Genomic DNA, 18,355 nt, shown 5'->3' with positions numbered 1-18,355 from the left:
TTTAAAATCAAATTCGCTCAATAAGAAGCACTTTTAGTGCAAGTGAGGCATATGGAAATTGGACAATTATACAGATGAAATAACTGAATAAATGAGAAATTAATTAAATCAGAAATTAATTCTCTAGAATAAAAAAACATAACACAACACCAGAGTTGAATGCACTTGAGAAACATAGTCCTTCATACATACCCACAATGAGAAACCCTGAACATCTACAAATGTACAGTGACTCAAAGTGGACACATGCCTTTACACAATGCTTGAACAGCTGTTCCACAAACATACTTATCATCGAGATTAGAAGAAGAAAAGCCCACCAGAGAAAGATATGTACACTATAAAAACATTGTGTGACTTTGCTGACAGGTTGAGTGGAAATAGTTAAAGCCAAAATAGGGCCCTGTCTTGCTCAAGGAGTCCACTGCTCATCCATCGGTCTCTTTCCAGTGGTATAGTCTGTTTTGTGCTGCTAAAGAATCCTCAGCAGTTAACCTAAAATTAACTTTTTGTTAATTACTCTGTGTTTTTCTGGAATAGGATGAAAACACTTCATAACTTATGAACTTATTTACTAATATTCTTATTTCAGCACTGGTGAAGTTATACATTTATTTCATTCAAAACAAATATAGATCCAGGTGGTAAAGTCTTTTGGTACACTGGCATTATTATCAGTGGAGCTGGATGAGGTGATAGAAGTCCACTATATTATTATAAATCTCAGTCACTCTCTATGGTAGACTATTGCTGTGTGCCATGAGGTGGTGAGAACAGCTTGTGAGCACTGTTGCATGTGATGTTGTAGTGCTACTGCCCAGGTGACACTCGTCTTCCTCTTCACAATGTCTTTCAATGCATTTGGCTTGTCTTTCTAAGTCTTATGGGCAGGTAGCTTCTTAATGTTTTCCCTTCAGCACATGAAATTGTGTATCCATTCTTTTATTTATGGCCTACTACTGTCCTACTGTAAATTGTCAGTGATTCACTTATCACAGTAGGTCAATTACTCAACACACTGTAAGGGTCACAATTTGGACTACATTTTTACTAATTTATCTAATATGAAATTAGAATCGCCTTTGCCAACAGTTTGGACAGATTACCAAATGATTCCATTCTGAATTCAAAAAGTTGGGAAGCACACACCTAGAGACACATATTCAAAGACCTCTGGGCAATGGTCTAAACTGAATATGTCCAGATAGGAGCAAACTTTATGCAAATTAGTCCTTATTTTAATGGTAGATGCAGAGGTATCAATATCATACACAGGACAAAAAAACTGCATCACAAAGAACCTAGACGACTTAATTCCATTACAAACTAATAAACAACTGCCACCTCAGAAGAAAACCCATTGGCTCTCACTAAAGTTAAGGCAATTAAACAAAGGTTGTAAAAAATATTAAAGGAAATGGAGAGTTAAATATGATAATATAAGTAAATAGACCTACAAAGTCTCTATGAAAAAATATCGGCCAACTCCTCAAGAGAGATCTACAAAATAGTGAATTACTTTCTAAGTCATGAGAAACCATAAACAAGACCTACTGCTTGAATAGAACACTGCAAATCACATTCTAGGGAAAGTGAAGGCTCTCCTGACTATATGGGTGATATAGATAACATACCAACAACAACAAATCAGCACTCTGCTTTCCCGCAACTGACCGTAGAGGATGTTATGGTTGTGGTAACCTCAATTATAGACCCATTCCTCCATTGCCTGGTGTCAGTACAATTTTAGAGAAAATGATCAATAAGTACATCACAGATCATCTTGAACCCAACAACATTCTTCATCCTACCCAGACAGGTTTCCGTGCTGGCTGCAGTGCAGAAACAGCTCTTTTGAGGGCCACAGAGTATCTCAAAATGATAATGGACCAAGGTAATGGATCAGCAGCACGGATAATCCTGAGTGCCTCCTTTGATAATATTTCCTATACTATTTTTCTTCATCGACTGGAAGAAGCTGGTATTACAGGAAAGGCCTTTAGGTGGCTGGCCTCATTTTAGGGCAAATGTATCTTTCAGGTTAGCGAGGGGCCATGTCATCCAATCATCAGCTGTACTGCAAAGTTCCGCAGGGCTAGTCTCTGGCCCGATGCTTTTTAACATTTATGTCTTCTGGTTATCAGATATCATCTGCTCCTTTGGTGTTAAGATGGTATCTTAGGCAGACAATACCCAGCTGATTGTCACACTGTAACAATACATGGACTCTAGCTACATGAGACTCAACTGCTGCTTACAAAATGTGTCTGAGTGGATGACAGTTCCTTGAAGTTGAATGGAGAAAAAGTGAGGTTTTGGCATTTGGGAACAAGTCAGTGCTCTGGGATCAGATCATCTTGCCATCTTTTCTAGTGGGAACGTCAAGTACCCAATACAGAAGTATAGCGCCTAGGGTGGATCCTGGACAATCAGCTAACCATGGCCTCCCAAGCTAAAAAGGTGGCTGGTAGTTATTTTGGCATCTTGAGAGTCCTGGGAAAGGTCTTGAAATGGCTACTGACAGAGTCACAGAGAATCATGATTCAAGGTGTGATCCTGTCGCTCCCGGATTATGGCAATTCACTTTATGTAGGTATTCCAAAGTCAGTGACTAAAAAACTTCAAATTATTCAGAACGCTGCTGCCTGTTAAGTATTCCAAAAACACAATCAGCAGGTGCTGCACTCAAAACTCTTCCCTGATTGTCCTTAGATTGCAGGGTGCAATTCAAAACTCTATACATCATACATTGGGCAAAGCACAACACAGGTTCCTTTGTCCTTTAGCAATTGGCCACTGCCTACCATGCCAATATGGACCTGAGGTCAAACATCCATGAGCTGCTCCATGTCCTTAGATTCAAGAGAGCTAGGAGTGGAGGTCAGTCTTTAACTTACCTAGCATCCAAGCTCTGGAACGCCCAGCCTCAGTATTGAAGACAAGTTCTTGACTTTAAGAACAAAAACTAAAGACGTATCTCTTCCCTCAATCCTTTTCACTCAGTCCAACCACTCCAATAGCTTAGATAAGCCCTATGTTCAAGTAGCCAGGTGCATTACAAAATTGGTGATTAGAATAGAATGTGAATTGTTTTGGATTTGCATTGTGTAGAATCTAGACAAGAAAGCAATGATATATGCTCAGATTATTTTGGTCCTACTTGTGTGCATTCTGACCCAAAATGTAGGCCAAACAAGTGGAGTGCTAGGGTTGGGTGGTGTGACGGTGGTTGGAGTATTCAGTTATTTTCTAAAACATTACATTTGTTTGAACATTTCCCACATCTCAGATGGACAGCTGGAGTAGTCTTTTTTTAATAATGCTGTTTTCTGTACCAGAATCACATATGGCATCCTGTTTCTCTAGTTACATGTTCACAAACTGCAAGGTTGTATTATACTCAAATGGAACATACTGTGCCATCACTGCAATGCCATGGTGCCCAGCTAGTGTTCAGGTAGCTTGTTGGAATTATTGTAATGTCATGTGACATGATGTTTGAGTACTGTTGCATACCAGTTTGCAGATGTAACTGCTTGGAGAACAGTTATGGAAAAAAACAATGTATGAATGTACACTGTATGATATGAGCAGTTGTGGTTTTTCAGTTATTGCTAGTGGTAATCAATAAAAGACCGGACAATCGTGGCCTGTCGATTTGGTTGGTGGTCATCCATCTACTCTCCATGTGGGTAGAACCTGCATCCATGAATTGCTTTTTCTTGTCACTGATGAATATGTGCACTGTCTCTTCATGCATAACTTCGTCTTCAATTTTATGCTTATATTTTCCCACCTGTGTGTGTCAATTATTCGTGATGATTGTAATCTTGATGGCTGCTGCTGAAAGTTAATGCACCTGTGTTTTCCATGTCACTGCATTGGGAATCTTGGACCTAGCATGCTAGCAAACCTCCTTCTCTTGGGGAGGGATATGTCAGGGAGGGGCTTCTGATCCTCAAACATGAGGCATGATGTTGTTTGCATTTGATGTCCCTCGGTCCATATTACTATGGATACTCAAACTGGGCAAGCACAACCCTTCAAGAACTAGACTCTAAGCAAGATAGGGTAATCGTTTACAGGCTTCTCAAAATGGTAGTGTGGGAGTGCCTGAGCTCAGAGCCCAACAATCAATCAACTGACTCATTAAAGTGAATGTTAAGCCAAGTGCTTAGCTGTTCAAGAAAGAAAGTACTTAATCAGACAATAGTATTTAATACTGCACACTACTATAAATAAAAACAAGTGAATGTTAATGCAGGCTTTATTTTTTGCTTAGGTTTCTGATATATTCAATGTCACTTGCAACCTCGTGAATCTTCCACAACTGGCACAGTTGGCCCCATATAGAATCAGGACAGACTGCAAATGTTCCCTTGGCCATGGCATAAGATTCAAGTTAATAAAGTCATGTGTCTAATATATCCAGAGCGTGAATGTTTTCGAACACAACTGGCAATCTGAACCCAAACAAATGCAGGGAAAATTCCATTGTATTACTCATTGCTTTGACTTTGAAAACCACAAAATGGGAAACGCTATTGAAAAAAAAAAACACATACCTTTATTTGCAATGGCTTTGGACGATGGATTACAGTTGAGTTACTTGCATATGGATTGATGCAATTAAGAATTAAAAGAGTCAGTGGGATGAGTCCTAATGAATACACTGCTAAATTCAAAATGTGAGCTTTGAACCCGTAGGCCTTCCTGTGAGAAAGAAAATAGATACAAATAGGTTTAAGGGTGACTTCGATTGCTTATAAGTGGAATATGATCACCAAAGTCTTGAAATGCAAAGTACATAATGCATTAGTAGTTTCATAATTAAGTATTAAAAATTATTTTATACAGATTTGTTGACAGTCGTTGTACAGCAGAACAAACTTCATAGGGCTAAAATGTTGTAGCTAAGATAAAGAGGGTTAAAGGGACTCCCAAAACTTCCAATATTATGGCTCCTTTCTGGGAAATTCATCAAATTACTCATTCGTCTTCATACATTGCACCCATGCATATGACCAGAATTTGGAATTGAGAAAGCATGGAGATTTTAAAATGATCCAGTTCTGATACCTTTTGAAAATCTATTTCCCCAAGCCATTTGTAGAACCGACTCCATTGCTGTGCTAGACCGCATTTCTCAGTATCATTAGGGAAATGTACTAAAAATCCATGCATGGACGACCATATGGTTAGTAATCCAGGCAAAATATTTGTACCTAGGTGTATGTATGCAACTTCACCACTTGAGATGGAAATCTCTGTATCAAAAAAAGTTAATGTTATCTAGTTTACTGTCCTTTTAATTAACCTCTGATGGGAGCATTTAAGGACACTGCGCTTGGGCAATAGGAGCTTACGGTTACACAAGCATGTGGAATATCTCCAATTCATGGAAATATTCACAGGTGCCCAAGGGGGCTTATCTATGAAGCGATTCAAAGCCGTTCTGCATGGCTTTGCATGCCTCATATATAAGGAGTAAGACAAAGCAGTGCAAGTCGCTGCCTTTGCCTTATTCTGAGTCTTGGCCTTATTATAGGCTTTTTAGTGGGTTTTCCCAAGCAGCACCCATGGATTTTGACGCTGCCCCAGATAAACTTAATCACATAAATCTGGAGCAGTGGCAAAACCTTACACCGGTGCAGAGCAGGAATATCGACGGAGAAATATCGTGGCACATAAATGTATCCACAAAAATTACCATTAATTAATAAATTAATAATTATTAATTGTAATAGTGTAATTAAATTTAGGTGTGTGTTGTGGTGTTTATATGTGTAAACGGTGTGAAAGGTGTTAAGTAATTAATTTTTTATTGATTGATTGATATGATAGAATAATTAGTAATTATTACATTTATTTGTGTAATTCATTTTAGGTGTGTGTTTTCAATCAATTAATCAATATACTTATAAAGTGCACTACTCACCCGTTAGGGTCTCAAGGCGCTGGGGAGAGGGTATGCTACTGGTCGAAAAGCCATGTTTTGAGGCGTTTCCTGAAAGTTAGACGGTCCTAGGTCTGGAGTAGCTGGAGTGGTAGAGAGTTCCAGGTTTTGGCGGCGAGTTGTGAGAAGGATCTTCCTCCGGCGGTGGTGCGGCAGATGCAGGGTATGGTGGCGAGAGCATGGTTGGTGGAGCGAAGATGGCGTGTGGGAGCGTGGAAGGAAAGTCTGTCTTTGAGGTAGGCTGGACCGGTGTTGTAGAGAGCCTTGTGTGCATGGGTCAGGAGCTTGAAGGTGATGCTTTTCGGTACGGGTAGTCAGTGTAGGTCTCTGAGGTGGGGGAGATGTGGTTGCGGCGTGGGACGTCAAGGATGAGGCGGGCGGATGCGTTCTGGATAAGTTGTAGCTTGGTTTGTAGCTTGGCCGTTGTTCCTGCATATAGGGCATTGCCGTAATCCAATCTGCTGCTGACCTGGGCGTGGGTGACGGTTTTCCCGGTCTCGATGGGGATCCACTTGAAGATCTTGCTGAGCATGCGGAGAATGTTGTAGCAGGAGGAGGAGATTGCGTTGACCTGCTGAGTCATGCTGAGAGTGGAGTCCAAGATGAAGCCCAGGTTGCGAGCGTGGGTGATGGATGAGGGTGCGGTGCCTAGGCAGTTGGGCCACCAGGAGTCGCTCCATGCTGAGGGGTTGGAGCCAAAGATGACGATCTCTGTTTTATCGGTGTTTAGCTTGAGGCGGCTTAATTCCATCCAGTTGTAGATGGCGTGTAGTCTGTTGTGTAGGTTGTTTTTGGCATTAGTGGGGTCTTTCGTGAGGGAGAGGATCATTTGGGTGTCGTCTGCGTATGATACTATGTTGATGTGGTGTGTCCGAGAGATGTTGGCGAGAGGAGCCATGTAGACATTGAAGAGCGTTGGGCTGAGGGAGGATCCTTGAGGAACGCCACAGATGATCTTGGAGGCTCCCCGACATGAATGGCGGAAGGCGGACTCTCTGGGTTCTGCTGGTGAGAAGGGATGAGATCCAGTTGAGAGCCTTGTCGCGGATTCCAGCGTTGTGGAGTCTTGTGCTGAGGGTGTGATGGCATACCATGTCGAATGCAGCAGAGAGGTCCAGCAGGATAAATGCTGCGGTTTCTCCTTTGTCGAGCATGATCCTTATGTCGTCTGTGGCAGCGATGAGTGTAGTCTCGGTGCTGTGATTTTTTCAGAATCCTGATTGAGAGGTGTCGAGCGCCTTACTGTCTTCTAGGAAGCGGGAGAGCTGGGTTTTGACGACTTTTTCAATGACCTTGGCCGGGAAGGGGAGGAGGGAGATCGGCTGGTAGTTCTTCGGGTCGTCTGGGTCCGCCTTGGACTTTTCAGTAGTGCATTGACTTCTGCGTGTTTCCTGATTTCCGGGAAGGTGGCTGACTCGAAGGAGCTGTTGATGGTGTTGCAGAGGTGGGGAGCGATGATGTTGCTAGCTTTATTGAAAATGTGGTGAGGGCAGGGGTCCGGTGGGGATTCGGAGTGGATAGAGGCTATGGTGTGGGTGTCTGTGGTCTGTTTGGGGCTGAAACTGTTGTGAATTTCTCTTATCTTGCGGCGGAAGTGGGTGGTGAGGGAGTTGCAGAGCTCTTGTGATGGAGGGGGTTCGTTGGAGCAGGTCCTGGGGTTTGAGAGTTCTGTGACGATGCCGAAGAGTTCTTCACTGTTGTGGGCGTTGTTGTCTATGCGGTTTTTGAAGTGGGTTCTTTTGGCGGTGCGGATCAGTTGGTGTTGCTTGCGGATGGACTCTTTGAGTGCGATGTGGTTGGGTTCGGCAGGATCCATGCGCAGCCCTACTCTCTTTTGCGGTGTTCTCGTTTGGAGTTCTGTAGATCAGGGGTGAACCAGCTGTCCTTGGCGCTGTGCAGGGTGTTTGAGGACTTTCTGAGCGGCGCAAGGGTGTTGGTGCAGTCTGCTAACAAGCGATGCAGGTCTGTAGTGTAGTTCCTATATTCCCAATAGGCTCTGCGCATTGGAATAATATATTCAGCAGTGTAGACGTAGGACTGAGGTTAACTAGGTCTCTACTGACTATATTAGACTTAAGGTTTGCCAGCTAGCTCAGAGGTCACTAGAAACTTTCTCGAATAAGCGAGGAGGAGTTTAATCTCCCTGGATAGACAATTGGGGATTAGCTTCTGACAACCATAAAACATGACAACTTTTCTCTCCCTGAATAAGAGTATATCTCTAGAGTCGTGTGAAAACAAAAGACAGCTATTTCACTCAGTCAAAGGTGCGTACTTAGTTTCGCCAGATTGCAGAGAAAAGAGAGACAGGCGTTTTCAATAAAAGGTATAATTTATTGAGCGGTCTTCTTCCTCCTACAAGAGAAATGAATTGCCACAATTGCAATACTTATATTAAAGTAAAGTGCATACAGTAAAAGGAGTAGTATGAAATAATACTGTAAAAGCATTGATATGGCTTCTTAGCCATATGATACTTTTAAATAGATAAAATATATACATACATATATACATTGACTAATCGTACTCAACTGGTGCTTCTAAATACGCCTGCCCCGGTGTACCTGACCTACGCCTAATACGTGGGAAGGAGTAAGTAAGTAGCAGTTTAAGTTAAGTTTGTTTTGCCAAGAATCTGACTCAAGAATTCTCTTTAAGGGGTTAGTCAGTTCCGTACCTGGGTAAATAGAAACCAGGAGGGCTGGTATCTCTCTCTCAGGACTCGATATCCCAGTAACCCGCAAGGGTAGGCTGGAAACGCCGGAGCTGGATTTTCTTGGCAGGAGAAAAGACAGTGTCTTTCTCAGCGCGTCAAAAGGGAGGGGCAGCGTCCGTGGGCTCTCGCATCAACTGGGCTCTCAGGCAACTAGATAGCTGCTCCAGAATCACCACAGTGTGTTTGCTTAAGGCAACGTTGGTATATTTATACCTGAAAGGTGCCGGGTTTGACGTAAGGTTTGGGCATAAGACGTCAATAAAGATGTCACTAAGAACTAGCCGTTCTTACAGTGTTTTACAGGAGTTCTAAGACGAAATCAAAACAAGGGCAAGGGGGATTTCCCAGGTTGCTGGAGGCTTGGTTTTGTTTAGCGAACTCGGTGTGCTTTCTAGGGGGCCGGAGAAGTAGCCTTGCTTAATGTGACAGCATGTGCTACGGCTGAGTTATGGATAGGGTTATTATGCCGTTGTATGGATATTATTGATTATAACCAGACAAGGGCATAAAATAGAAATATCGATTCTGGTCCCTAGATAAACACACTACAGGTCAGTGGCGGGGTCCGAGGTTCCTGGTAGTGGGGTCTGGGCGAGGGTGGAGATCAGTTGTTCTGTTGAGACTTTGCTCCAGTTGTGTCGGGGGGGGTTGTGTGCGGTGGTGGTGAGTAGGTGGTTTCTGGTAGGAGATGTGGATGCAGTGATGGTCTGTCCAGTCGAGTTGTTTTGGATATTATAGTGTTAAATAAGGTGTAATTAATTATTTTTTATTATCTTTGTTAATAATAATATATTTAACTTTATATATTAATTAAATGTTAATATTGAAAATTAAATTTAATAAAAATACTGATGGTTTTGTTTTTTACTGTTTTGGGATCCAGCGCTTTCCCTTCTGTTGCACTCACTGGAGTGGGAATAGTGCATTTTATCCCTCCGCTAGCCAGCACTTTCCCTACTGTTGCACTTATTGCAGTGGGAATAATAATTTTTACCCCTACACTATCCAGTGCATTCCCTACTGTTGCACTCACTGGAGTGGGAATAGTACATTTTACCCCTCCGCTATCCAGGGACGGGAGGGTAACAAATATTCCCACTGCAAGGAGACGAATTTCATCACCCATGGTGAACAAGAGGAAGCTCAAGACAGACCAGGAACTTCCACCTATGTACCCACATCCTTATAGCCTGAGTGAGTTTTTCCTTTGCTAAAGACCAGTTACTACCTTGAATTGTTTTGAAGTTCACCTCTTGTTAGACCAGGAGGGGCACATCATGGGATACCCTTCAAGTGGTAGAGGGCCACTGCCCTTACCTGGAATTAAGTGACACAAGACAAAAACGGTGGTGGCAGCATACACGTTTTTGGTATCAAAGGGGCCTGTAGTCTGAAGAGGCCTTTTTACCTCTGTCACTGAAGTGGTGCCTCAAGGACCACTAGTGTAAAGTTCCGTGGCTGTGTGCTTAACTCACCTTTGGATTGACTTGTGTGTGTTAGCTGAGATGTGTGTACCTCTACATGGTACATAACATTTAGGCCTGTAGGTTATATTTTGAAAGCCCAGGGCCTGGAGACACTAGTGGAGGCAAGGACTGCAACCTCCAGACAGTAGATGTGGCTTACTGACATTACTGTGGGAACACACACACTGGGGGAAGGAGAGCAAAGCATTCTCTGTGCACATCAAAGGTTTCTTTGATTTCAACAAGAGTTACTGGTCACTGGGGTCTTGCCTCATTGTACGGAAGATAGTGAGACAGATAAGGTTGGCACTGTGGACAAGAAACTTTTAATAGAGAGGAAGGCTTAGGTCTTTGTGCTTTTTGTGACATATCTCTGTGGAGGAGGATAGCTAGGTGCGATCCTCAGTTACTCCCTTGGGCTGTACTGTAGGTCAACCAGATTGTAGCCACTCCTGCTGTGGCAGACTGTCCCTTTGAAAAGGATAGTGCAGAGAAGAGAACCCAAAACCTCAACTCAAATATCAAATGTTCGGTCACTAAATCGCATGTCTGGATTTGGACTATAAAGGTGGGAGCCTGAGTATCAAACTTTGTTCAACATCACTATTCACCAGGAGAAAGAAGGTTACCAAAGCTTTGAGCTGCTGCAAGGAATGGTGACCAAGATCTGCCAAACTCCCACCTGTTGAGGGCCCTGACCCAGGAAGGCAAAGACTTGCCTTGTGCCTGGAGTACAAGCCTTATGCCTGCCTGCCAATACCATTGTGCGAGGTGAGGAGGAAGAGAGAGCCTGGAGGGAGCAAATCCCAGTTAGGATCCTGACAAGTGGATCCTGGGGAGCAGTCAGAGCCAGTGCTGTTACAGAGCAATCCACATTGTGATGTAGGTCAGCAACCCCAGATGAGGCAACCATGTAGTTGCAGGTTGTCTCCTTGTGCAGCAGACAGCATTGGGGCAGTCACCCATTCCAGGATCCCCATATGCCAGAGGGTGGCTGTTAAGATGGTTAGGGCATTCACCCATCACCAATGAACCTACTGGGGCCATTATCCATTGAAACTTAGACTGATAGGGCACCGACCAAGTCTGTCTCTCTAAATGTCAAAGGGGGACAATAGGACTATTGGGGCTGTCACCTGTTACACTTCGCTTCGTTGGAGCCATCACCCATGCCTGTGACCCCTGTATGCCAGAAGGGGGACACTAGGAAAGTTGGGGTTGTCGCCCATTTTGGAGGAGTCCATGTAACTAGAGGAAGGACTTGTGAGCAAGGTCAAACAGTGTGCTGCAACATTGCAGCTGCTCCATCATCTTACTAGCAGGAAACTTGAAATAAAAGAAGCTGATGCACCCAGGAGCCGTTGCCAACTGAAATCCCTTTAGCACGCCACCTGGTGGCAGTGGGAGGATGCGGTGTGAGCTGCATGTCACTGGAAGACAGGAAGAGGCGCCTTGGCTCCCAAGCTCTTCTGCAGTTTGTGTTTGGGTAAGACTAGAGCCAGACCAAGGCCCTTTGGGAGACTAGCATGAGCTTGGCTGGTTAGTACCTGATGAGCTGAAACTTTCAAGGCCAAAGTAAGACTTCGATTCACATCTCTAGTGTAGACAAAATCTGTGGGGTCATCTCCAAAGATCCACCAGATATATGTTGGTTAGCACGGAGGAGTAGTGGGGAATGGTTTTGAGTGGAAAAACAGCTCAGATCAACACTGGGGTGCTAGCTTTGAGAGATATTATGTGTGACATATTTAATTTCTGTGTTCGAGTTCAGAATAAATACTGCTCTGCTTACCAAAAGAAAGTATTGCATAGACAATAATGTTCTAGGGTCGCTGTGGGTATTTTGAATTATGAATCTATGCATACCTTGCACCTACTTCCTTAGGCTGTCCAATCAACACTACCACTGAGAGTTAAGTACTGAACAGATAGTTCTTGTCCCATGTAATCATCGTCATAGTAACTCATACCATAACTACCAGGACACCATGAGTAAAACAAAAAAATTACCCATGCTTGCCCCATGGCCCACTGAATAGGGTTCTATTTGAGAAGCTATTTATCTATTTAGAAGTTGTTTTTAGATTATTTGTTACCTTTTAAAAAATTCTGTGTTTTTCTATAAACTGGAGGTAGATGTGGTCTGACAATAGCACCTTGTTAAAACACACAGTTTTAGTGGGTACAATGTGATGAAATAAGAAAATTAATTTTGGACTGTGCTTTTAGGCTTTTCCCACACCCTACTACCAAAGGTGTGAGCTCACATTGGACGTATGGATCCAATGTGTATGCGTTTCAAAATAGCCCAACAAATACACAAATCCCTTTTCCTTGTTTTATAAGGAAGAAATCTCACGATGTCTATTCTATTCTGAAGCTGTTATATTAATCACTGGTGTGGTAAGTAGAGAATGGAGTCAGATCAAATTAACAAATTTACATATATAAACTATCATTTATACATATAATGTTATATATTGTCACCGGAATTAGTTCAAGCAAAATGCAATGAGGGCAAAAAGTTGGCAAAGGAATCTCTTGTGTATCTTATTTTATTTATCAAACAATATATTATATTTCCATTATTACAATTAAAACATCATCAATTTATTAAAAAAACATTACAATACATAATAAAACAATTTATGTTCTAAGAAGAAAAATTGTCGACGCGGCCTTTCGGTGAAAAAAGGTTGTTACCTTCTTCAGGACAATTGTTTCAAGTTAAAAACAATCTGAATCAAGAAAAATATATTAAACATACATTGTATTAAAACTGTATTGGACCATTGGTTCACTGCATCCCTTTTTCAACTGTTTTTTATTCAAAAATCCCTCTGCCCATATCCAAGTGTCCACACTGTTTATGTCTACACCCTCATACATCTTAAGATAATTATCAGTTCAGCATGACACTTTGGTAAATATAACAGGATTTTCAGGGTTTTCAATCCATCCCCAGTCTTTTTAAATAAGTTCCTCAATTGCACTAACATCATTCCACAAGTTCACTTATTGTCTAGAATACAATCTTAATACATTTGTCATCATTTAGTTGATCTGATATTTGTTAATTTGTTGACTCTCTCAGAACGTTAGGTATCTACTGTAGGTATGTAACTCTCTCTCCCCTTATTGGGGATGTGATAACATACCTAAATTAATCTGTTTACTTCGCTGCCTCGTTCAATCGGCCTTGGAGGTGGTTGTTGTGATTTTCATGCTATCCACCATAGATACTACAAATGTGAAGAGGACGAGTTAAATTGTTGTTTATGATAAATCATTAAACATCCTCTCAATTTAAACAAAACTTTGCGTTCTATTATTAGTACCTTAAAATGGAGTTTTGGGTTTGTTCATTTACCCAAAAGAGTACTAGTACTTTTCCTCTTGGTTGGTTTGATTACCGCCAACTATCAGGGTTAAATTTAGATATTATTGTTAATACATCACTTCTGTGGGTTTAGCATGTATTTTTTAATGGATTAGAAAACTCAGTACCTGGGATAGAGTCTGGAAGGTCCTCAGTTTTAAGTTAGGGCTCCTGTCGTAATATTCTTCAATGTTCCTTCCTACGGGTATATAACAATTAATTTATAATAAATGGGCTCAATATTGCTGTAGTTCCAATTAAGCATTAGACATGTTCTTACCTCAGTGTTAATGTGAGGCAACATACAGGACGATCGTCTTCCCCTTTTATTTCCCAATTCTAAATGGCAAATATTCAATATTAGCCTTATCATCTAGTTATTGACTACATATCTGTGTTCCAGTTTGATGCATCCCTAGTTCTTAGTTGGGGGTGAGATTAGGGGCCCTTGGCCTCAATTGCTCCTGGTTTTATATTTTGTGGTCTATTGCTTTGTAGACTCCCCAATCCTATTTAAAATAAAAAAAAACATAACCTTATTATTGAAGGGTCTATTTATATCCTTCTCAGGGCAGGCTTCTAATTATCTACCTTCTGAATGACTTACTTGTGAGATGTCTCATCTGGTGCTCTCCACGATCCATCCTACTCTCATCTCTAGTTGCAACTGACTTGTGATCTTTGGATGCTCTCTTTTTATACACCTCCTAATTGCTCATTAAGTTCTTAATTGTCAATTTTATGGCTCCAAGTTAATTTGAAGCGTTTCCATTGATTTCTACGGTGGCTATCTTAGAGTGTGTACCCACATTATTTGTTTTATGTGTCTATATGTTATATTCATCATATCTTTCCTCATAGTGCAGTTTGAATGTAAGTTCTTGCCCCAAACTTAATTGTGGGTTTGTTTTGGAAATTAAATCAGTTCTAATCTGGTTTTGTTATTGAATCTACTTTTTGCGCATCCGAACTCTACGTGACCGTTATTGGCCTTAACGGCTATTGACATGGGTTGTGTCATTTAGCTCACGATAAAAACCGGCGAAAATCAAAAATTCGGTCTCTGTAGTGTTCGTTTAACGACGACACCCATTCTTTATATTTGTTTCTATTGTGTTTGTCACAGTATTGTAGTGGCCATCTTTAAGAGTCTGGTTGTGCCCCGAACTTTACTTTTATATATTCTAAAAACTAGTTGTACTCGTTTAGACACAGTATACTAACTTGTCAAATGTTATTTGCAAATTATCGCTCATTTTGACATGTACGGCTCGATGATTAAATGAAAAAAATATACAAGCGCGTATTTTCAAAGAACAAGCTCGACAATTCTATGCTCGTATGTATTGTGCTTGCTGTAATATTCTTGGCTCATTTACTACTGTATACCTAAAGACAAGTCAAATGTGGAATTGTTTTTTCTGTCTTTTTAGTTCCCATGTTACGTTAGCTAGAAAAGTGGAATAAGTTTAGTTCCACACGCTGTTGTATCTACAGCGGCCATCTTTAAATATGCGCCGTTAGCAGTCTTCCTTTACTTTTATATATGCTAAAAGCTGATTGTACACGTTTAGACATGGTATACTAACTTGTCCATTGTTATTTGTAAATTATCGGTCATTTGGACATATACATGAATCAAAAAATACGAGCACATGTTTTCAAAAAACGAGCTCGACAATTCTATGCTCGTATGTGTTTTGCTTGCTGTGATATTCATGGCTCATTTTCTCCTGTATACCTCATGAAAAGTCAAATGTGGAATTGTATTCTTAGTCTTTTTAGTTACCACTTTATGTTGGCTGTGAAGGGTGGAATAAGTTTTAGTTCAACATACTGTCGGATCTGCGCCGGCCATCTTTAGATATGCGCTGTTATCAGTCTTCCTGGTTGTTTTGGGCTTGTCCTTTATGTATCTACCTTCATATTGCCCATACTATTATTCACTTTGACTAAAAGTTTCCTCATTCTTGGGCAGATCAGATTCTGCTTATGAATGGGTCCGGTCTGTTAAATCCTTATTTGTATAGCTATACCTTGTTTTACATTGCTCACGGTTTGCATGATGATTGTTATGCAATTTATTCAGTGTCTTATTATTCCTCACGGGTTGCCCCATGATTCACTGGTTATATATTAAGAGGCTCGAATTATATTGTCCCCACCCTTGTTATCGTGGCGGCCATCTTTCCATGTGCATTGTTTACTGGTGTTTCCTATATTTTGTGATGGTCCTTATCCATATCTTTTCTGATATTCGGGGATTCTATTGTATAATTAATATTCCCTAGTAATCATTATGATTGTCCTAGATTAATGCAGAATCATGTTATAACCCACTATATGTCTCTGTTTTTTTATGGCTGGATGATCCAATTACATGATCATCTGCTAACCCCAAAATTTATTTAAGGCGTGATCATATGTGTCTATCTTTTATGTGGTATTCGACGGTTCAATTAAGAAATGGTCTGGGAGTCTATCTATGACCTGGTTTGTGCCTCTCCTATGTGGGGTTGTGATGATCTTTTAGTCCTCTTCAGTGCAGTTTATAAAATGATTTTCCAATCTTCTCGGCTGTTGAGACCACTTCTATATGTGTCAAATTTAGACATGTAGTATTGTTCTCTCTTTTTCCGCTTTGTATTGAGGTCACCTCCTCTGTTGTTTAGTCTCACTGCTTCTATAATACACCACTTCAGTTCTTCTACCTTATGTTTTTCTATCTCCCAGTGTTCAACTAAGGGCGCATTAGGGCATCTGGTTTGAATGGCTGGTTTGTGCTCATTTAACCGCAATCTGATTTCTCTCGAAGTCTCCCCAATGTATGCTTTGTCACATGGGCATATTATCATGTAAATTACATTCTGGGTCCTACAGTTTACCAAATGTTGCTGGTTGTGCCTTAACCCTTTGTATAAAACTGTGGATCCCTTTATTATCATGTCACAGTTTTTGAAAGAGCCACAGGGGTAATTGCCTACTGGAGTTTTTCCATCTAGAGTACCTACGTTGTTTCTGTTCCCTTCGTCCGGGTACGTGTGTATCAGGCAATTTCTTATGGTTTTGTTTCCTCTGAACACAAATATCGGTCTCGGAAGAGACACTGCGTTCGCATTGTTAAGCAGGTGCCAGTTTCTGTTGATCAAATTTTTGACCTTGTTACTGATGTTGGAGAAGTTGGCCACACAGACTCTTTGGTTGTCCATAGCTCCTCCTTTTTGTTTTGGTCCGAATAGGCTATCTCTGTTGTAATACTTGGCTCTTTTGTACGCTTTTTTGACCTTTTTTTTAGGATATCCTCTCTCTGTACATTTTTTAGTTAGGACATTGGCATGTTTCTCAAATTCATGTCTGTCTGTACAGTTTCGCCTCACCCTGAGGAATTGGACAAAGGGTATATTATTTTTTTGTTCTTAAATCGAGAGGATGTTTAATGATTTATCATAAACAACAATTTTTCTCGTCCTCTTCACATTTGTAGTATCTATGGTGGATAGCATGAAAATCACAACAACCACCTCCAAGGCCGATTGAACCAGGCAGCGAAGTAAACAGATTAATTTAGGTATGTTATCACATCCCCAATATGGGGAGAGAGGGTTATATCTATACAGTAGATACCTAACTGGTACTAAGCTGAACTGATAATTATCTTAAGATGTATGAGGGTGTAGATATAAACAGTGCAGACACTTGGATATGGGCAGGGGGATTTTTGAATAAAAAACAGTTGAAAAAGGGATGCAGTGAACCAATGGTCCAATACAGTTTTAATACAATGTATGTTTCATATATTTTTCTTGATTCAGATTGTTTTTAACTTGAAATTATTGTCCTGAAGAAGGTGACGACCTTCTTTCACCGAAACGCCGCGTCAACAGTTTTTCTTCTTAGAACAATAATTGTTTTATTATGTATTGTAATGTGTTTTTTAATAAATTGATGATGATTTAATTGTAATAATGGAAATATAATATATTGTTTGATAAATAAAATAAGATACACAAACTATTCCTTTGTCAACTTCTTGCCCTCATTGCATTTTGCTTGAACTAATTCCTGTGACAATATATAACATTATATGTATGAATGATAGTTTATATATGTAAATTTGTTAATATGATCTGACTTCACTCTCTACTTACCGCACCGGTGATTAATATAAAAGCTTCAGAATAGAATAGACATCGTGAGATTTCTTCCTTATAAAAAAAGGAAAAGGGATTTGTGTATTTTTTGAACATAAACTCATTCCCTTTTCTTAAAACGGGTTTCTCCCAATACTTTTTGATCCGATCCCATGCGTTTCAAAATAGAAAACTCACTGCACCCAGTAGGTATTTTAAGAGAAAATGTAAGATCTAAACAGTAAGGACTTTTGTTCAACAGAAGAATTGTCTTTATTGCAGATATTATCAATTAGTTATTCTCCGGTACATTCAAGTTTCGAATTAAGTATTCTGCGGTACATTCATATTGTTAAGACATGGGGTGCTCCCACTGCGCATTCACCAGTAAGTGGGCAAACTCATCGGATCGGGGTTGCCCAGCCTGTAGCAACTTAGAGGAAACAGATATGCATGTAATTTTCTTCTGCGAAGGATATAAAAGGGCAAGGACCCGCTGGCTTCTCCAGAAATGCAGACATCTGGGATTTAGACATTGCAGGGAGGCATACAGGCTTTTTTAATTTAAATTAATTCTGCAGATAATGTGAAAATCCAAAAGATTGCCCGTATGATGCACACTCACTTTATTATTTCATAGATTGCCTGTATGATGCACAAGCACTTTATGTCTGTTTTACCTACACAACAACGTGGGACTGTGAGGTG

The 18,355-nt window shown here is 40.7% G+C and overlaps 1 protein-coding gene across 1 annotated transcript in view; it reads right to left on the bottom strand.

Annotated features, from left to right (window-relative positions):
* TRPA1 (transient receptor potential cation channel subfamily A member 1) overlaps window positions 1–18,355 on the bottom strand; it is an 812,153-nt gene that overhangs the window by 217,035 nt on the left and 576,763 nt on the right. Inside the window, exon 20 of the mRNA XM_078686165.1 lies at window positions 4,566–4,713. Coding sequence (XP_078542291.1) covers window positions 4,566–4,713 — 148 coding nt within the window. The remainder of the gene's footprint in view (window positions 1–4,565; window positions 4,714–18,355) is intronic.

This window comes from Lissotriton helveticus, chromosome 4_1 (assembly GCF_964261635.1).
Source record: "Lissotriton helveticus chromosome 4_1, aLisHel1.1, whole genome shotgun sequence".
Classification (NCBI taxonomy): Eukaryota; Metazoa; Chordata; class Amphibia; order Caudata; family Salamandridae; genus Lissotriton; species Lissotriton helveticus.
The sequence above is the reverse complement of the archived record's forward strand: the minus strand, read 5'-3'. Positions and strand labels throughout refer to the sequence as shown.